The sequence below is a fragment of the Eptesicus fuscus genome, chromosome 9, assembly GCF_027574615.1.
Source record: "Eptesicus fuscus isolate TK198812 chromosome 9, DD_ASM_mEF_20220401, whole genome shotgun sequence".
NCBI lineage: Eukaryota > Metazoa > Chordata > Mammalia > Chiroptera > Vespertilionidae > Eptesicus > Eptesicus fuscus.
The window spans coordinates 66,838,003-66,859,562 of record NC_072481.1 but is presented as its reverse complement, the minus strand read 5'-3'; the positions used below and the strand labels follow the sequence as shown (position 1 = coordinate 66,859,562).

At 42.7% G+C, this 21,560-nt stretch overlaps 2 protein-coding genes across 2 annotated transcripts in view; both read left to right on the top strand.

The window, feature by feature from the left end:
• Positions 1 to 21,560, top strand: part of LOC103304272 (guanylate-binding protein 4-like) — a 113,512-nt gene that overhangs the window by 31,320 nt on the left and 60,632 nt on the right. The window lies entirely within an intron of this gene.
• LOC129147113 (guanylate-binding protein 7-like) overlaps positions 1 to 21,560 on the top strand; it is a 39,219-nt gene that overhangs the window by 3,356 nt on the left and 14,303 nt on the right. The window contains 9 exon segments of the mRNA XM_054720653.1: positions 43 to 239; positions 3,198 to 3,302; positions 3,305 to 3,439; positions 4,337 to 4,566; positions 4,568 to 4,618; positions 10,528 to 10,740; positions 11,982 to 12,084; positions 12,366 to 12,559; positions 13,422 to 13,565. Coding sequence (XP_054576628.1) covers positions 43 to 239; positions 3,198 to 3,302; positions 3,305 to 3,439; positions 4,337 to 4,566; positions 4,568 to 4,618; positions 10,528 to 10,740; positions 11,982 to 12,084; positions 12,366 to 12,559; positions 13,422 to 13,565 — 1,372 coding nt within the window.

Here is a 21,560-nt window from a genome sequence, read left to right as displayed (position 1 = left end):
TTTTGGTGTAGAGCATTTCTCATTCCTTAGCAAAAATCACAGCTATGTGACTGAACTAGCGCAGCTAATCAGGACATAATCCTCTCCCAGCTGAAGTGAAGGAGATTACTTAGCCAAGTTTTTGAGTTTCTTTCTATACTTTGTTTGTGCTGTATGGGATTTTATGCTGGAGTTGAAGTTAGTTGGAGGCACCATCACTAAAGATGAATACCTGGAGAATGGCTTGAACTTAGTTCCAGGTATCAGAGAATGGTCTGGGTGGCGGAGGTTTCAGTGGGAGGTGTGATTAACTGAGCCCTGTTTCTCAGCACTTAAGGTTAATCTTTATTTTTTATTGAATTGAGGTCTGTGCTACTAGTGATATGTGTATGACAGGTGGGTATGGTTTTAGTTGTTATTATTACTGAAAAAAACTCAAGTGACCAGAATTTAAGTTGGCTGAGAAAATGTAGAATCCATTGTTGGACAAAATGATTTAAAAAAACTGACACCATGAAAAATAACTTACAGGATTATAACCAGTGCTACAACTTTTCAAAGCTCAAATATTTGTGTTACTTATTAAGTTCAGAGCTCATCTACTAGTATTTCTATTTAGCAAAAAATGCTCATTAGTATGGAAGATGATAAACACAGAATCACAAACATATCAAATAACTTTATTTTTGAAATACATTTCGTGTTGTCTATTTTAATAGCTTGCATGGTTACATTCTTCATATTAAGGATATTTATATGAATGTTTCCCCAAAATTGAATCATTGACATATCCTTCCTACAAGACTGTCAAATACTTTATTATTTGTTTTTGATAACATCGCTCTTTTCATTCTATAGGCTCATACAATATTTTGAAATAATAAACTCCTAACACTGAGTAGATTTAGCAGAGAGAATAATAGATAGTACCTAAGAACATATTCATTTTTGCTTACTTAATAATTTACTTATTCATTCAAGCATCATTTATTGAACAGCTGATAGATGCCTAGAATCACACTGTGTGACATTATCACACCCTACCTAATAAAAGAGTAATATGCAAATTGACCGCACCTTCGCTACGCCCAAGCCACACTCACCAGCCAATCAGGGCGAGTATGCAAATCAACCCAACCAATATGGCGGTTAATTTGCATACATAGGCACCCTGAGCGGACCCTGTGTGACAGATCGTAGGGAGCTAGGGTCCACTCCGGCACCAGGCCGAAAGCCTCCGCCAGAAGCTTTTAGCCTGGTGCTGGAGCAGTCCCCCTGCAATCAACTGCAGGGAGCTGGGGATGGCTTCGGCCTGGTGCTTTAGGCTTTAGACGTGGGACGGGTCTAGCCTACAATCAGAGGTGCCGGGGAAATCCCTTCCCAAGCCTAAAGCCTGGGGTGGAGGCTTTAGGCTTGGGGAAGTGCTGGGGGGAACCCCTTCCGAAGCCTAAAGCCTGGGTCAGAGGCTTTAGGCTTGGGGAGGTGCTGGGGGAAACCATTCCGAAGCCTGAAGCCTGGGGTGGAGGCTTTAGGCTTGGGAAGGGGCCAAGCCTGCAATGAGAGGTGTGGGTGGGGAACTCCTTCCCAAGCCTAAAGCCTGGGGCAGAGGCTTTAAGCTTGGGGAGGTGCCGGGCCTGTGATTGGAGGTTCTGGGGGTGGAACCCCTTCCCAAGCCTAAAGCCTGGGGTGGAGTCTTTAGGCTTGGGAAGGGGCCAAGCCTGCGATCAGAGGTTCCGAGAGGGGGTGGGAGTTGACCCCTTCCCAAGCCTAAACCTGGGGTGGAGGCTTTAGGCTTGGGGAAGTGCTGGGGGGAACCCCTTCCCAAGCCTAAAGCCTGGGGCAGAGGAAAAAGACTTGGGAAGGGGCCGAGCCTGCAGTCAGTGGTGTGGGTGGGGAACTCCTTCCCAAGCCTAAAGTCTGGGGCAGAGGCTTTAAGCTTGGGGAGGTGCCGAGCCTGTGATCAGAGGTTCTGGGGGGTGGGGGGGCAACCCCTTCCCAAGCCTAAAGCCTGGGATGGTGGCTTTAGGCTTAGGAAGGGGCCAAGCCTATGATCAGAGGTGCCTGGGGGGAACCCCTTCCCAAGCCTAAAGCCTGGGGCGGAAGCTTTAGGCTTGGGAAGGGGCTGAGCTTGGCATCGGAGGGAAGGGGAAAATATCAATGGAAACATATCCTTAGGTGAGGATAAAAAGAAAAAGAAAGAAAGAAATGTCATATCCTATGAAAGACACATCTTGAAAATGCTTAAAGAAAGTTGTCATTTTTTTCATGGTGAAGGGACTGGAGTCCATGTTGATGAAAATACCTTGGTGGCTGTGGTGACTGGCAGTGGCTGCAGCAGTGGGGTGATGGGGCTGGTGCCTTCCCCTGATCAGCCCGGTTGCCTCAAGAAAAGGGAGGCCAGACTGCAGCTTAGGTCCGCTCCCAATGGGGAGCAGGCTTAAGCCACCCATTGGACATCCCCTGAGGACTCCCAGTATGTGAGAGGGGGCAGGCTGGGCTGAGGGACCCCTCCCAAGTGCATGAATTTTGTGCACCGGGCCCTTAGTTCAATATAAACTGATATAGAAAACAGGTGAGGTCTCCAAGTAGCATTAAGTTAACATTACTTTTTGATGATGTCTGCCAAAATAAAATCCATGACTGTATTTATATTGCTTGTATATTTTTAACTCTGATTTTTAGGGGTTCTTTACTGTTCTGAGTATTGTTTGTCCTTCACATGAAACTTTTCCCAGGAGTATCATAAATATCCTAATTTCTACCAGAAAAAAATCACTCTTGCTTTAGAGCCCACATTTTATTTCTGACATGAGGTCCATAATATCAAAAGTATTTCTGATCATTTTCGAGATTAATCTATCATTCAAAAATAATAAACATTTAAACCATTGTACACCATAGAAGGGCTAAGGAAAACAATCATAAATTTCTTCACTTGGGATAGATGCCCGCCTCCTGTCTTCTCCAGAAGTACTTTCTATGCTCTTGGCTCTGGAAATAATAACTAACTAACTAACTAACTAAATAAATAAATAAATGTTACAATTTCTATGCTTTGGTAGATTATTAGCATTAAATAAAAGGAGATTAAATGATTAAATCAAAGGAGACTTACAGGAACCAGTGTTACAATGATGCAAAAATCTCTGGAAATGGATGTTTTCAATTTTCTTGCCTAACACTGCCTCATCAGTGATTATTCTTTTTCTTTTTTATAGGTGAGGATCCCCAAATCCATAAATCCAACATGCCTAGAGAGTATATCAAGAAGTTCTTTCCAAGGCAGAAGTGCTTTGTCTTTGGCCACCCTACAAATGGCAAAAAATATTACACTATGTGGAGATGTCAGAAAACCAACTAGAATGGAATTTTCAGGAGCAATCCAAAAATTTCTGTCAATATATCCTTACACATGCAAAAACCAAGACTCTAAGAGAAGAAATCATTGTCACTGGAATTGGTGAGTTTTTGTTGTTACAGCAAGTTTTCCTGCAGTTCAGTGTGTGTGGTTGCACTTGGAATTTGTGGTAATTTTGTTTCCTTCCCTATGTGATGTGGAAACCCAGGCATTCATGCCACACATAGACATGCAAGTATTTTTACTAAAGTTTCCCTATATGAGGTACTATTGAGGCCTACTGTATCTCATGAAATTAATACGCTAATGACATAATCACAAGCTGCTGTTAAGGAGGGGAATCTGTACGATGATGATAAGACCAATGAGATGGGTGTGTCTTGTGGAGGATAAACAAGATATTTTGAGAATTTACAACAGTTAGAAAAAATATATGGCAGAACATAAGCCTTTGAAATCTTATTAGCGTTTGAGAAGAAATTTTAACTATAGTCTTATGTGCAGAGCTAGATTCATGGATATGCCAACTGGACAGAAACACAGTGCCCTATGCTGAGTTGGTTTGGTTTAATGATTGTGTCACTGTCCTGAAATTCTTGATTTTTTTTAAAGTGGCCCCACATTCAGTTTAGAATAGTGCCCACAAATTACCTACTTTCTTAACTATAAGGTAAACTCATTGTATAACTTCAATGGGAAATTATTCTAGGAAATTCTTGAATGTGTTGGATGAGATTATTATTTTCATACTAGAATGTGATGAATCCATAAATCAAAAAAAGAGTGACTAGAATAGACAGTAATGTCATTATTAGAAAGTAGACACATAAAAGTAAAAGGAGGAGGCAACAAGGATGAAGACAAGGAGGAATATGGGGAGAAGAAAACAGAACACTTCATTTCAGTAAAATTGTTGCGATTTTTAGAATGCTGATCTTGAATGCTTGTAAAACAGTGAGTGAGAAATGCCTTTTAATTTCCTAAATATGTGTCATTCAGGACTAGGGACTCTGGCAAAAGCCTATGTGGATGCCATCAACAGTGGAGGAGTGCCTTGTTTGGAGAACGCAGTGACAACTCTAGCTGAGCAAGAGAACTCAGTGGCTGTGCAGAAGGCAGGTGACCACTACAGCGAGCAGATGGATCAGAGAGTGAGCTTCCCCACAGACACGCTCCAGGAGCTGCTGGACCAGCATGCAGCCTGTGAGAAGGAAGCCATTGCAATCTTCACTGGAGCACTCCTGCAAGGATGACAACCAGGTATTCCAGAAGAAGCTTATGGTAAGACTAGAGGCCTGGTGCACGAAATTCGTGCACAGGGGAGTGTGTCCCTCAGCCCAGCCTGCACCCTCTCCAATCTGGGACCCCTCAAGGGATGTCCCACTACCCATTTAGGACTAAACGGGCAGTCAGACATCCCTCTCACAATCCAGGACTGCTGGCTTCCAACTGCTCACCTGCCTGCCTTCCTGATTTCCCCAAACCGCTTCTGCCTGACAGCCTGATCACCCCCTAACCACTCCCCTGCCAGCCTGATTGATGCCTAACTACTCCCCTGCCAGCCTGTTTGCCCCCAACTTCTCTCCTCTGTTGGCCTGGACCCCCAACTGCTCTCCCCTGCAGGCCTGGTCACCCCTAACTGCCCTCCCCTGCAGGGTTGATCACCTCCAACTTCCCTCCCTTGCAGGTCTGGTTCCTCTCAACTGCCCTCCCTTGCAGGCCTGGTGCATCCCAACTGCTGACCCCTGTTGGCCATTTTGTGGTGGCCATCTTGTGTCCACATGGGGACAGGATCTTTGGCTACATGGGGGCAGCCATACTGTGTGTTGGAATGATGGTCAATCTGCATATTACTCTTTTATTAGATAGGATAGAGGCCTGGTGCAGGGGTGGGGGCCAGCTGGTTTGCCCTGAAGGGTGCCCCGGATCAGGATGGGGGTTCCCTTGGAACGTGGGGTGACCTGAGCAAAGGGCCTGTGGTAGTTTGCAAGCCAGCCTCGTGACCTGGCAACCGAAGCGGAGGCCCTGGTATCTGGAATTTATTTACCTTCTACGATTGAAACTTTGTAGCCTGGAGCAGAGCCAAGGCTGGCAGCCATTTCTGATGGGGTTATTTCACCTTCTATAATTGAAACTTTGTAACCTGGAGTGGAAGCCTAGGCCAGCCAGGGCAGGTGGAAAGCTTGGCTTCCTCCATTTCTGGGGGCAACTCTAGCCTTCTCTCTCCAACTCCGTGGCTGCCACCAATTCTGTTTGGATTTGTTTACCTTCTATAATTGAAACTTTGTAGCTTGAGTGGAGGCTTAGGCCTGCAAGGGCAGGCGGATAGCTTGGCTTCCTCCGTTGCCTGGGAAACCTTGCTCTCTGTGGCTGTAGCCATCTTGGTTGGGTTTATTTACATATCTGCTCCTGATTGGCTGGTGGGTGTAGCTTGTGGGTGTGGCTGGTGGGTGTAGAGGAGTTAGGGTCAATTTGCATATTACTCTTTTATTAGGTAGGATAAAGTGAGGGATGTTAATGACTTATTGTGTTTGATCACTTCACAACGTATACAAATGATTTACTAAGTTGTATACCTGAAACTATTATAATGTCATGTGTCAATAATATATCAATTTGGGGGGTAGGCATCATGTCTACAGACCTCATAATTTCGCAGGGTTTGAGCCTGAGCCAAAATGAATAAGGGACTTTCCATATGATGCCTGGTCATTCCAATTCCCAGTCCACCCTGATGCCATCACACCGCTTTTTTAATTTATTTTTTATTTTTTAATTTTTTCAATTACAGTTGACATACAATATTATATTAGTTTCAGATATACAATATAGTGACTAGAAATTTATATAACTGAAAGAGTTATCGCCCCAATAAATCTAGTACCCTTCTAGCTCCAGACAAAGTTATTACAGTATTACTGGCTTTATCCCCTATACTGTACTTTAATCCCAGTGACTGTTTTTATAACTGACTAGTGACCCAGTGCACAGATTCGTGCACATTGAAAGGGAAATTTTAATTAGAAGAAATGTTTTCATATTGCTGTTTACCCTTTCTGCCTCAGTGCCTGGGATCTTGGCTGTGGCCCTGCCCTCCACCACCACCACTGGTCGCCATCTGCGGGGCCATTGGTGGGGTGATTGGCCCCCCCCCTCGAAGTTCCCCTGCCGACCTGCTCACACCTGCCTTGGCCTGGCGCCGCCTGCTCACCTGCTCTACCACCCTGCCGTGGTCCTGCTCTCATCAGAGACCAGTGAGTGGTAAAATTCCTGGTTGAACCACCGCCCAAGGGGACAATTTGCATATTAGGCTTTTATTATATAGGATAATTTGTACTTCATAATCCCTTTTCCTGTTTTCCCATCATCCCAAACTACTTCCCATCTGGCAATCATCAACTTGTTCTCTATATTTATAAGTTTGTTTCCATTTTGTTTTTACATTTCCTTTGTTTTTTAGATTCCACATAAAGTGAAACCATATGGTATTTGACTTTCTCTGTCTGCCTTCTTTTCTTTAGTATAATGCCTTCTACTAAATGTTGTTGTCATTTAGTCCATCCATGATGTCACAAATGGGAACATTTCATTCCTTTATATGGCTGAATAATATTCATTGTATATATGTACCATTTCTTTGCCAATTACCTATTGATGGACACTTAAGTTGCTTTCATATCTAGGCTATTGAAAATAATCCTGCAATAATATAGGGGTACATATACCTTTTCAAATTAGTGTTCTGAATTTCTTCAGATAAATACCCAGCAGTGGAATTTCTGGGTCATACAGTAGTTCTATTTTCAGTTGTTTGAGGAGTCTCCTCACTGTTTTCCATGGTGGCTGCACCAACTTAAAATCCCACCAACAGTGATGATGGTTCCCTTTTCTCCACATCCTTGTCAACACTTGTTGTTTGTTGATTCATTGATAATAGCCATTCTGACAGGTGTGAGGTGATATCTCATTGTGGTTCTAATTTGCATTTCCCTGATCACTAGTGATATTGAGCATCTTTTTATGTCTTTTGGCCCTCTGTATGTCTTCTTTGGAAAAGTGTCTATTCAGGTCCCCTTTCAATATATTAATTGTGTGTGTGTGTGTGTGTGTGTGTGTGTGTGTGTGAAATTGTGTGAGTTCCTTAAAAATTTTGAGTATTGATCCCTTATCAGATCTATCATGTGGTATTGGTGAATAGCTTCTCCTGTTCACTGGAGTGTTGTTTGTTTTTGTTTTTGTTTTTGTTTTTGTAGATGGTTTCAAAAAATTTAGTTTGATGGAGACATATTTCTTTTGTTGTTTGTTTGTTTTGCTTGCTTAAAGAGACATATACAAATATATATATTTATTTTTATTACCCCATTTTTCCCAAAGAAAATCTCCCTAGTGTGTGTATATATATATATATATATATATATATATATGTATATATATATATATATATATATATTTTACTAAGAGTGATGTCAAAGATTACATATATATATATATATATATATATATATATATATATTACTAAGAGTTATGTCAAAGATTTTACTGCCTGTAATTTCTTTTAGGTTTCATGTCTTACATTTCAGTCTGTAATCCATTTTGTGTTTATTTTTTTTGTGTGGATCTGTTCAGTTTACCCAACACTATTTACTGAAGAGACTGTCTTTACCCCATTGCATATTCTTGCTTCCTTTGTCAGACATTAATTGACCATATAAGGGGAGGCTTGTATCTGGTATTTCTATTCTCTTCCATTGACCTTATGTATCTGTTTTTATGCGTGTACCATGCTGTTTGGGTTACTATAATTTACTGTATGTTTTCATATCAAGTGGCATGACACTTTCCATTTTGTTCTTCTTTCTCAAGATTGCTTTGCTTATTCAGGTCACTGCTTGTACCAGACTTGGAGTTGCTTAGCAAGAGGTATAGTGCATGCCAAGGCCAACCACTGCTTTGTGGGTGTTTCTAGGCCTTTCAAAGATTTTAAGACAGTGTTGGTGTGAGCTAAGACAGGCCGGTTGTGTGGAAAACCTACTGGAAGCAATTGGACCAGGTAAAAACTGGTTGGAGTAGTGTCTCAAGGAATTTCCAGTGTAACCCTATCTAATAAAGAGGGAATATGCTAATTGACCATCACTCCATCACAAAGATGGCTGCACCCAAAGCTGAGGCCAAGTTCCAATAAGGAGCCTTAATGAGCAATCAGCAGGGACTTGAGGCTATGCCCTTTCTTGCCTCTGTGGGGCTTGACAGGAGACTTCAGGCCATGTACCCTATGGGGCAGGGCTTGACAGGGGACCTCAGGCCACGTGCCCCACGCGGCAGGGCTTGACAGGGGACCTCAAGGTGCACTTTCTGTCCTGGTGCTGGGCTAGGGGACCTTAGGCTGATCCCCCAGCCCCAGTGCTAGGCCCAAGAACCTCAGGCCTTGCCCCCCAGCCAGCAGGGCTTAACAGGGGACCTCAGGCGGTGCACTGCACCCAGCAGTGGGCCAGGGGACCTGAGGCTATACCCTGCTGCCTGGCTGGGCTTGACAGGGGACCTCAGGCTGTGCTCCCCACCCAGAAGGGCTTGACAGGTGACCTGAGGCTGCACGCCCCCCTCCTGGTGCTGAGCTGGGGGACCTGAGGCTGTACCTCCCCCGCCTGGCGGGGCTTGATGGAGGACTTCAAGGCACATCCTCTGCCCTGGTCTGGGCTTGGGAACCTCAGGCCACACCCCTCATCCTGGCACTGAGCCAGAGGACCTGAGGCTATGTCCCCTGCCCGGCAGGGTTTGAAAAGGGTGGGACTGGCCAGGTCTCATGCAATTTTGAGGTGCATTTGGGTGGGCAGAGACTTGACTCTGGGTCCCGTGGTGAGCCCCAGATTCTGACAGGAGGGTTTTCATATACACTTTACTAATTTTCTTTCATCTCTGACACTTCTATTATAGAGAAAGGGCAAACAGCAATATTAAGTTATTTCCTCTAATTAACCTTTTGCACTTGGCTGTCGAGTGTGACTTGACATGGTTAGCATTAGAATAAAGGAATCGAGAAAAAAGCAAGCAAGTGCAAAGGGTTAATCCCCTTTTAATGTGCATGAATTTCATGCACCGGGTCACTAGTCGATATAAATAAAAACTCAGTGACCAAACGGTGAAATGATTAGAACTACCAGGATGACTGGTTGCTATGAGTTCCACTGTGGTGGCCAACTGGCCTGATCCAGGAGCTGATCGGCACCCCACAATTGCCTGCAGCCCTTCTCCCCAACTGGCCCTGCCCCTCGTCTGGACTCCCCACCCTGATTTGCGCTGGGCCAGTGTCCCCACCCTTGATTGGGTCCCCCACGCTGATCAGTGGTGGGGCCAGCCAGCCAACCACCTGCTGCCCTTCCCCTGAGCTGGTCAAAGTCCTGGGGTCCCCCCCTCTGGGGCCAACCCCCTGATAGGCCTTGCAGAGGAACCCCACCCTTGCATGAATTCATGCACCGGACCTCTGATATAAATTATGTTAGCCATATTATTGGAGAGCTCAAATTTGGTTCCCACTTGTGTTTTTCAGCTGGGTGGGGAGAGTGCTTATCAAAGGAGCAATGGGCACCGGCCCCCACTTCTCCCCAGAGAGAGCCACCCTGACCTCTGCCCCTGCACCCTAGCCCTGACACTAGTCAATTACATTCTTCCCTGTATGCTGCCCTGGAAAGACTAGGGCAAGTGAGTTTGTGAGCAAGTTGAATCCTTTCCTAAGCCCCTCAAAGGGAATGCCTGAGACTCCCAAATCCCTCCTCATTCATTCACAATCCCTCCAGGTTTTCACAGACAGACATTGTGGGAATTCCTCTTCCTGTACTGGTTCCCTGAAGTGGGAAACCAAGTGTGGGTGGAGGGCACTCAGCTGCTGAACTATCCCTCCCAGTTCTTAATTGCAACACATAAGTGTAAGACCTGTGCCTCCTACCAGTCTTATGGTGGCATCTTCTTTATACTTTCCGTTATAGAACTTCTTTTCAGCTAGGCTACAGATGGTTCTTGATGGTTGTTCTATAATTTAGTTGTAAATTTAGTGTGGTCCTGGAGGAGATGAGCACAGCAGTTACCTGCTTCACCATCTTGACCGCAAGTAAGACAGCTTCTTACACGAGGATCACAGTTGGACCTTCCCTACTAACAGCTTCTTTCCTTTGGGTTTCTCCACATTTCCCTGACAGGAAACCATAACCATGAAGAAGGAGTGTTTCTTGCTGCAGAATGAAGAGGCATCTGGCAAATATTGCCAGGCTCAGCTTAAGCAGCTTTCAGAGCCCTTGATGGAAAGTATTTCAAGAGGAACTTTCTTTGTGCCTGATGGATACAAGCTCTACTTAGAAGCAATGGACAAGCTGGAACAGTCCTATAACATGGTGCCCAGGAAAGGAGTGAAGGTGAGATATAAACAGAGGGGAGGATAGGGTATTGGGGTCAGAGGGTCTTTGTGGATGCTTTTGTAAAATCTAAGACCACACCACACCATATATGGAGAAAAAGCAAAGCATGGCAAGACCTACATTTTTGTTTTTTATATCCATAGTAAGTTAGACACTTTTACAGAAACCAGAAATATTTCTTCCTAAATATGGGATTTATCATTATCCAAAACCTAGATGAAATAGAACATTTGTTTTATTTAACAAACAGTATAATAGTTTTGTGCTAAGTATAGGAGGTATATAATTAAAGAAACAACATTCTCAAAAAGCTTATGACCTTACTGAAAAGGGACATATAAATAGTCAATTGGATCTGATGGGATATGGTCATCATATAAGTATACACTGAAAGTGATGCTGATGCTGATGATGATAATGATGGTGACGCCTAACATATATTGAGCACTCACTTTCTATTACACGTATCATCTTAGGTGCTATGTTTGGATTATCAATATATTAGAATAATATCATCCCCGTTATACACTTGAGAAATGAGATGCACCGAGAAGCTAATAAGTTTCCTAAGAGCAGACAGACAGCAAGTGGTAGAGCTGGTAGGGAAGGTCTGTGTACCTGGAAGCCATTCATATCTCAGAAGGAAGTTTAGCAAAGCTTTCTGGAAGAGGAGGGAGAAGCTACAAGTTGAAGTATAAATACATGCTACCTGAGTAAAGAAAGAGTAGATGAGCATCCAGTCAGAAGAAAAAGTAAGTGCACTTATTGCAAATAATGCAGGATGAGTGTAAAACTGTACATAAGCCTGGATGTCTGGAACCTGGGGTGGATGGTAGCCGGCATATTAGGATAGGAAGCTGGAGAGATAGGAAAGAGGTTGCTATTGAGGATTTTATTCTAACTAAAGAGGTCTGAATTTTTCAATGAATTTTTTTTTTTAATTTAAGAGAGAGAGAGAGAGAGAGAGAGAGAGAGAGAGAGAGAGAGAGACATCAGTTGGTTGCCTCCCACACATGCATGGACTGGGGATAGAACCCACAACCAGGGTATGTGTCCTGAGTGGAAATCGATCCCACAACCATTTGGTGTAAGAGTCAAAGCTCCAAACAACTGAGCCACATGGGCCAGGGCTGGGATTTTTATTGTGACTGTGGAAGGAAGGGAACCACTGTGGGATCCTAAGAATGATGAAGAATTTACAGAGTCAATTCCTCCTTTTTTTTTTTTTTTTTTTTTAGGCACATGAGGTCCTCCAGAGCTTTGTACAGTCACAGGCTGCAACAAAGGAATCCATCCTTCAGGCAGACAAAGCCCTCACTGCTGGGGAGAAGGCTCTAGCAGGTACAGGTCAGGGCTCTGATCACAGATGGGAGGGGAGGTTCCTGCAGTGCCCTGCAACAGGTGTGAGAGCAAAACCCTCCTGAAACAAGGCGCTTCCAGTTCTGTTAAACAAGTCAACTAAACTGAAACTAACCAGGGGAATTCTGGTAGCTTAATCGGCCAATTAATGCCTTTCCATCACATTCTCCTTACCATTTTAAAGTCCCTTTAGTCTCTGAGCTCAGGAGGGTACAGCTGAGCATAAATTATTTTCTTTCCTCTGTAAAACTCTTGGGGAACAGCTGAGCATGCCAAGAATCAGGAAGCTGAGAAGGAACAGGAGCTGCTAAGACAGAAACAGAAGGAACAGCAGGAAAAATTGGATGCTCAAGACAAAAGCTTCCAGGAACACCTAGTCCAACTGAAGGAAAAGATTAGGAGACAAAGCGAAAGCCGCCTGAGGGAGCAGGAAAGAATGCTGTAGCACAAGCAGAAGGTAAGTCCAGGTGGGGTCTGGGCAGTGGATAGAGGACAATCAATCACCTGGGTCCTTGTGAAGGGGAGGACAAAACACTTAACTGAAGTCATAAACCCTGAAGGAAACCCAAAGGCATGTGAGTCAGTGAAATGCCAAATTAATCGGGTCATTCTAAGTCTATGATTCGGCACCTTCTGTGGCATTAGAGTCTGCAGTGTGCAAATGACGTGTCTCAGACTCCTGAACTGCCTCATTGTGCCCCCAAGTGAATAGGACCTTAGTCCTGTAGTCCTAGTCCTTAGGATGTTTGCTACAACCATTAAAGAGACTTCAAGTAAATCCATCTGGTGGAAGATGTCAGACTGTGCCTGATATGCTATACAGGATGCAGAAAGCTCTAATGTTTGCTGCATTTGTTGCCAGATCTGCCTGATTTATTCTGTGCACCCAGAGTAAAATGCGTGCTCTGTCCCAATCTGGAGTTTTATAACCAGTGATCTATAGAGTCAGAAATTCCCATTATATGTTACATGTGTAGTCATCGTACTTCAATGGAATTGAGAAATAATTTGAATTGAACCTCCTCCAAACTTCCCAAAGAGCATCCTCAGGGCTGGAACAGTTTCCAAGCATAGTTGTCAGGCCTGACCCAACCCAGCTCCTCCCTATCCCTAGTGAAATCACACTGAGGGATCTTAGAAAGGCATAAAGCATGGATACTCCCACTATGAGGTCCAAATATTTGGAAATTTTTGGACAAATGTATTAAAGAGCATCTAAGTTAGTAGAAAAATAGAACATGTGCTTAGCTGTTGCAGTTGTTAAATACCAAGTGCTGCTAATTGGAATTTTCAAAAGGGAATTCTCTCCTCTCCTATAGATTCAAGAAGAACTACTTATTGAGGGATTTGAAAACGAATCTGAGAAGATGAGGAAAGAGATAAATCAACTAAAAGAAGAGATTCAAGAAACTGAAAACATCTGGCCTTCAATCTTTGTAGAGCTCTTTTATATGGCAGCCAGCGTACTACTCGAGCACTCCCTGGTCCAATGAAGAAAACAGGCCAGTTTTCTTTTTTAGAAAGGCTAAGAATGTTTAGGAAAGATATTATAAAGGGCTCTTTATGTTATAATAGCATAACATTGTGGCTCATTTTATTAGTATGTGTGCCATGGTAGTTTTGCCCAAGAAAAGTTTAAAAATAAAGAGTGATTACCAAATAAATACCAGAATTTGATGTACAAAACAAAATGAAAAAAACAAGCTTACTTTTGATTGAATTAATTAATTTAAAGAAATGAAAAACAAGGTAGAAGATGATTTATTCATAGTAAATGTTTAAGAAAGGCAGAAAGACAAATGGTATGATGAGGAAAATATTGGCAATCTGTGTTATTATTATTTCTTTTATTTCGTCAGCTATAATGATCCTTATGAATGTGGAGCAAAGAGCAACAAATACATTTTTTAAATGGGCAAAAGTATAAGAGATAAAACATTTAACTTTACTGATTATAAAGATATGCAAAGTAAAAGTAGAAGGCAGTTATGTCATCTGTCAGAAGGACGTTTTGATAGGACATTAGGTAGGCAAAGGTTTCAGGAACCTGGCAATCTCTCTTGTTTGCTAGGGACAATGCAAACTGTTGCAAATACACATCAAAATTTTAAATGCTCAACAGAAAGAGTCTAATTATTACGGCAAGAAACAGAAGTTGCAAGATGTGCATCCTAACTTTGTTGTTCTTTGGGTCTCTCAATAGGTCCTAGGATTTCTCCCTAATTCATGTTCAGATATAAAGTCTACTGGGATGTCAATTGGAATCATCTCCAAGTTCCTGCCTCACATTTATAAAGATGGTGAATTGGTAGGAAAATTTTTTTTCAGGGTCAGCTCAACATTTTAAGAATTCTGTTCAGTGGTGTAGGGCTTAAGACCTTTGTGGTTAGAGTGAACTGCTTGTAATTCCACACGCTCTGTGTAGTCTATTGACTCTGGACCTTTGCACACAGGACACAGACTTCTTAAAAGACCAGGCTGCTCACCCTGTTCCCTTTATTTGCCAGCTTCTATTCCTCTTCACCCATTGCTATTTCCTGGTTTCCTGAGATTGCATCAGGTTTCTTCCTTCGGCTAAATGTGCTGTGATTTCCCAGCTACCACACTTTTATATAATTGCAAAATTAAAATGATCTGTTTACAACTGTCTCTCTTACTACCTCGTGATCTCATCTACTTGATTATCTTTGTCATTGTATATTTGGCTCCTACCACATACACACCAGGTGTTCAAAAAACAGGGGTGATTCTATGAGCTGCCACCCAACAGGGCCCCAACTAGCATTTTCTTACTATATTAACTGCTCTCTAGGTTCTCAAAATAAAGGACACAGCTTTAGGAACTAGTGAAGTATGGACTTAATGCTGCAGAAAGGATATGCACACCCGTCTGAACCTGCTGCCCTGCTCTCTCTGAAGGACGGGACCCTCCATGTGCTCTGGGTTCTTCAAGCTTCTCTCCCATGACAATTACCCAGCAATGATGTCACCACCTTTGACTCAAAGTGCAGTTATGATATTTAAAATGGTAAAGAAAGAGGCAGTATTTTGTATTCTCATTTGCACCATAATTCTTGTGTGCCTTTAAGGTGCTTCTATTGAAAGAAAACTATGCTTTTGCTATGAAGATCAATTTCTCATTGAATATGATGCCCACAGCTGACAGAGGGGTGGAATCTATAAGCACAGCCCTGCTTTCTTGAGGGTCGTGAGATCATGCTCTGTAGCCTTTCATTTTCCCCATTCAAAGCCACTGGAATCAGAAGCTCTGCACTGGAGCCAGCCCCCAGACACACTGGTATCACCATAGGAATGCTCTGAATGCTGCACATCTGGATAGTGGGTAAAGGGATGAGACGCAGTGATGAGTTCTGCTTCCCAATCAAAACTTCCCAACACACATGACCAACAACACAAATTATAAACAGTTAACATGAGAATTGTGATATTAAATAATCAGACTTGGAGAAAGGAAGGATCAGAAGTGAGGTGAAGGACAGCAAAGCAGAAAAGAAATCTTTAAGCTTTAGCCAGAAATTGGCATATCTTGGAATAAGTTTATACAAATCTTAAGAATAGACTTTAGGGAAAAGGCCTCTGCCATACTTGAAAAATTAATAAATAAGTGTTAAGTTATTGAAAATATCAAAGTGATACCATTGTAACTAACTAGTTATTAATAATAGAAAAGGAGCAAAGGGAAGGCGAGTATTATAGGTGTGTTCCCCGCAAAACATTCGGGGAAGACGACTGAACAAAGGGAAAATGGACATAGCCCAGTAATGTTAGGATGACATAGGAAAGATACTTATCTGTCAGTCATCCCTGGGAACAAAAGTCATTAGCCAAAATGGATGTGGTTGTTGCAAGGGCACGAAGATTTGGGATACATAATCCCCTAACAAAGGAGTTTCTCTCTCTCTCTCTCTCTCTCTCTCTCTCTCTCTCTCTCTCTCTCTCTCTCTCTCATTCTCTCTTTGTTGCTCCTGGCACACTTGGCTCATGGCTTATGCTTGGTTTCCTGATGTCTACTCACATGCCCCATGGCCATGTGAACCCACACACACAGTGGCCTAATGGACTGCAACTAGCCTGAGGCTGTACTGAGCCCTGCTCCACTATGAAACAGAAACTCTGGACACTGGATTTGCTTCTAGCCTGATGCTGTACGGAAACCCCAGGTACACTTCTGACTGGACTAAGGGAAATGGGACTTTAGAAACACATGGATTTAATTCCATGCAAATAATAATCACTTGTTCTGTGCAAGTCTCAGAAAATTCTTTTTCTCTGGATATCTTAAGAACTCTACCTCCAGCAGCACCCAGTGGGGAAGAGGATCCCCCACTTGATCAAAAATCAAAAGATCTATACAAGAATGTTTTCAACAATTTTGGGGGGAAGGCAGTTCACAAGCATGCTTTTTATTGTGAGAAGTGAGCCACTTTGGACATTTCTACATTCCTTTCACTGATTCCTCAGATGTGGCTATAGCCTGCCTCACCAGTGATCTCATCTTCTACTGCTTTGTCTAGTCCTCACAACATTTATTTATTACTAGAGGCCCGGTGTAAGAAATTCATGCACAAGGGGTGTGTGTGTGTGTCCCTCATTCCAGCCTGCACCTTCTCCAATCTGGGACCCCTCAAGAGATGTTGCAACTGCTTGTTTAGTGGGATCGGGCCTAAACGGGCAGTTGGACATCCTTCCACAATCCAGGACTGCTTGCTCCAAACCACTCGCCTGTCTGCCTGCCTGATTGCCCCTAACCACTCTGCTACCAGCCTGATCAACCCCTAACTGTTCCTCTGCTGGCCAGATTGCCCTAAACTGCCCTGTCCTGAAGTCCTGGTGGCCCCAACTGCCCTCGCCTGCAGGCCTTGTCCCTGTAACTGCTCTCCCCTGCAGGCCTTGTCCCTCCCAACTGCCCTCCCCTGCAGGCCTCGTTCCTCCCAACTGCCCTCCTCTGCCAGCCTGGTCACACCTAACTACCCTCCCCTGCAGGCCTGATCACCCCCAACTGCCCTCCCCTGCAGGCCTGGTCCCTCCCAACTGCCCTCCCCTGGCTATCTTGTGGTGGCCATCTTTGACCACATGGGGACTGCCATCTTGTGTGTTGAAGTGATGGTCAATTTGCATAATACCTCTTTATTATATAGGATGGTAATTCTACAGTAGTACAGAGGGAATAAGATGCCAGGAACTCTTTAGAAATTTAATAATAATAATAATAGAAGAGACTTTTCTCCTACAATATAGGAAAAAGCTTAACAAAGCAGGAGGACTGACAAAACAGTGATAGATGTCTTCCTTTTTCTTCTGCAGGCTCAGGTTAAATGCTGCCAACTATGACTATACTAGAGGCCTGTTGCACGGAATTAGAGCACTGGTGGGGGGCACGGCCTGCAAAGATCGGGCACTGTGGGAGTGCTACTAATCCCAGTCAGCAGAGCAGCACTCCACCTGTGGAAGTGCACTGACCACCAGGGGTCAGCTCCTGCATTGTGCGTCTGCCCCCTGGTGGTCAGGAGCGTCATAGCGACCTGTCGTCCACCATTCGTTTGGTCGATTTGCATAGTAGGCTTTCTTATATAGGATTGGATATAACAAAGAGAGAGCTCATGTAAACAATGTCTGCAGCCTAAGGATTCTCCTCTCAGTAAAACAAAGGGTCACTCATGTTGAATGTAGGAGCTTCCATGGCAAGTTCTCTGGCCTTGCACTTATTACATCAGGGGTTAGGTCCTCTCTGAAGTACAGAGAAGCAGGACAACATATGTAAGCCCTGGAACATGCACAGCTGGCAGGAGCTATGGGGCCTCCCAAATGTATGTCTTCTTCATACTAGGGTATTGGGAACAGATCAATTCTCCTAACCCATCACATAGTTTAAGCCCCACTGACTTCATTATTTCAACTGTCTCTTATGACAATTAACAAGCTCTTTGTTATTAATTTAGAAAATAATTCTCCCTGTACTAAATCACCAAGTGCAAGGTGTTATTCTAGATTTGGTCATTTCATATGCCTACCACCCTCCTCCATCCCCCCACCCCCCAGAGATTGCAACTAGAGTCTGCATGCAAACATACACAGCACATTGTTTTTTCTGCATTATTTTAAATTTAACTACTTCCTGGATAAAATAATTTTCTTCAGCTCCAAACTGCTATTCTCCTGAGCTTTGTCTCCTTATTTGCTCTCCAAGAGAAACCACTTTTATTGGACACTGCAACCTTATCAATTGCCCTTGCTTTCTGTCCACACCAAACAGACTAGTAAAATTTCTTATTTCAAGCCTCCTTTCCTATCTGTTATACTTTAATACCTGATCTGTGCATATTGGAACATTAATATATGACAGACTTTACATATCATCATTGATTACCAAATACTTGTCTAAAAAAATGAATGAACAATAAATGACAATACACAATATGTAACAGAAAATGTTTCCTGATAAATAACTTTTGTGTTTTAAAAGATAAGCTATTTTACTTAGTGTATTTGTTTTTCTATTATCCTACCTTATAAAACAGTAATATGCAAATTGACCATACCTTCGCTACGGTCATAAGCCATGCCCACCAGTCACGCCCACCAGCCATGCCCACCAGCCAATCAGGAGCAAATATACACATAAAACCAGCAAAGATGGCGGGGGAGGGAGGGGGCAGCACCTTCTGCCGGTGGGATCCAAGCCATGATGGTGGACTGGGGCAGGCGGTTAGCGCCCGCAGCCGCCTGCCCAGGTCCGCCATCACGGATCACGGACCAGGGCAGGTGGCGTGGGTTAGCGCCCGCAGCTGCCTGACCAGGTTCCCGATAGGGACTTGGAGTCTAGCATAACAAAAAGAATATTCAGCAAAAGCAGGAGACAAGGTATCATAAGTTCTCTCCCCAGTCACCACTGTTCTCTTATACATTTTAGTTATCCCAGACTTTGCCTGATGGGATTTGATTTGAATTATGCCTGATAGAGATTACATTGCATGAATTGTAGGCTCATTCTTTTTGTGATTGCCTGACTGAGAAAGGCCTTGGAATGAGAGAAGGCACTTTTATTTTCCTTTTTCATTCTATAGAGACTGAGGAATTACAGTTATATCAAGAAGTTAGTGAGAGAATGAAAGTCTCATGCTGTAGTTTTTCTGTAAGTTTTATCATGTGGACTATCAAAAACTTGGTGGGATCCTTTTCAAGAGGTGTTACAAAAATTATGTTGGAATTAACATTCAAGAGTAAAAGGAGAGAAATGAGTGGTGGGTAAAGGAAAGAACTTTGTCCTAGAAACCAAACAGAAGCCACATAAACCTTCAGATTCTTACTCATTATGCTTTGGAGGTATTAAAGGATAATTTTAAAAAATATATATTTTATTGATTTTTTACAGAGAGGAAGGGAGAGGGATAGAGAGCTAGAAACATCGATGAGAGAGAAACATCGACCAGCTGCCTCCTGCACACCCCCTACCGGGGATGTGCCCGCAACCAATGTACATGCCCTTGACCAGAATCGAACCTGGGAACTTTCAGTCCGCAGACTGACGCTCTATCCACCGAGCCAAACCGGTTTCAGCTTAAAGGATAATTTTTTAAAAAGGTAAAATCATGACTCATAATCTGTATAGATAAAAGGCTAAGTGACCGACATTTGTCCATCTGTCCAACCAATCGGTACATATGATTCACACTGGAAATTTAAAAATAAACTTTGACTCGCACACGTGCCATACATATAAAGCTCTCGCTGGCGCTAATTTGAATGTTGCATTTGGTGGGAAAGTTCTTTTCAGAGGGGATTTTTGTGCTGCCATGCTATACAATTGGCCATAGTACAAATGAGTTTAAAGTACTGTAGTGTTTGGGGATGTTTCAGACAGTTGTCTCTTAAAACAAATATGAGATCAGAGGATTCTGCTTATAGTGAATGGTTAGTAAAACTTGGAGATTGCAAACTTGATAGCAGTTTTCATTTAGGAATGGATAGGAATTTCAATACTATATACATTTCATGAAATGATTTTAAATGGATCTATTATTAAAGCCACCTTTGAAATAGTATATCTATAGATAATATTAAAAATATATCTAAACGTGCAATTCTTTGTTCAGAAAATGAGCACGTTCAAAAATTAAATGAAGACATTTTGGATATACTTGATGGAGATTTTCACACCTATTTGAGTGATGATTCCATTGACTCAACAGATGATGCTGAAAAGGAAAATTTTCCTATTGAATTTCTTAATAGTATTACTCCTTCTGGAATGTCGTGTCATAAATTAAAATTGAAAGTGGGTGCAATCATCATGCTATTGAGAAATCTTAATAGTAAATGGGGTCTTTGTAATGGTACCAGATTTATTATCAAAAGATTGCAACCTAACATTATCAAAGCTGAAATATTAACAGGATCTGCAGAGGGAGAGATTGTTCTGATTCCAAGAATTGATTTGTCCCCATCTGACACTGGCCACCCATTTAAATTAATTCAAAGATAATTTCCCGTTATGTCAGCATTTAAAAAAATATATATTTTATTGATTTTTTACAGAGAGGAAGAGAGAGGAATAGAGAGTTAGAAACATCAATGAGAGAGAAACATCGATCAGCTGCCTCCTGCACACCTCCAACGGGGGATGTGCCGCAACCAAGGTACATGCCCTTCACCGAAATGGAACCTGGGACCTTTCAGTCCACAGGGCAATGCTCTATCCACTGAGCCAAACCAATTATGTCTGTTGCTTTCTCTTGAGTTCAAAGAACATGTTACGTTAAAGTTGTAAATACTTTATCTCAAGGAAAATTAGTCAAGCACTCTGAAAGTGTTTTTACTCTTAATGTGGTATACAGGGAGATACTAGAATAAGTTTAATCACTTTATCAGTCATTATTTGCATCAATGTTGTTTTTATATTACAAGTTTGTTATTGTTTTTATATCATTTTGTTATTGTTTAGTTATTAATAAAATTATGTATTATTTTCATATACATTGTACTCATTTCCTTTTATCTCTCACACTTTTATTATAGAGAAAGGACAAATAGCAATATTAAAATATTTCATCTAATTAATTCCTTTTTAATGTGCACAAATTTCGTGCACCGGGCTACTAGTGTAATCATATTGTGTGATATTAGTTTAGCAGTCTTTATAACTTGTATATATTTGAGATTTTTAATTTTGGCACTGCTATTGTTTTCCAGCAATACCTGGTGGTACATTTCACTGGTACATCCTACCTTATAATAGAGAAACATGCAAATTGACCGCACCTCCACTATGCCCATGATTGGGCCTGTGAGAGACTGGGGGCGGGACTCCGGGTGGCCTATCTGGCAGTTGAAAAGACCAAGATGGCGGTGCCCAATCCTCTTAGTTCTGGGGGGTCCCGGGGCAGATTGCAACTCAGAGGGGGGCATGGCCGGGCCGAGCAAGGCACTTCCCGGGGGTC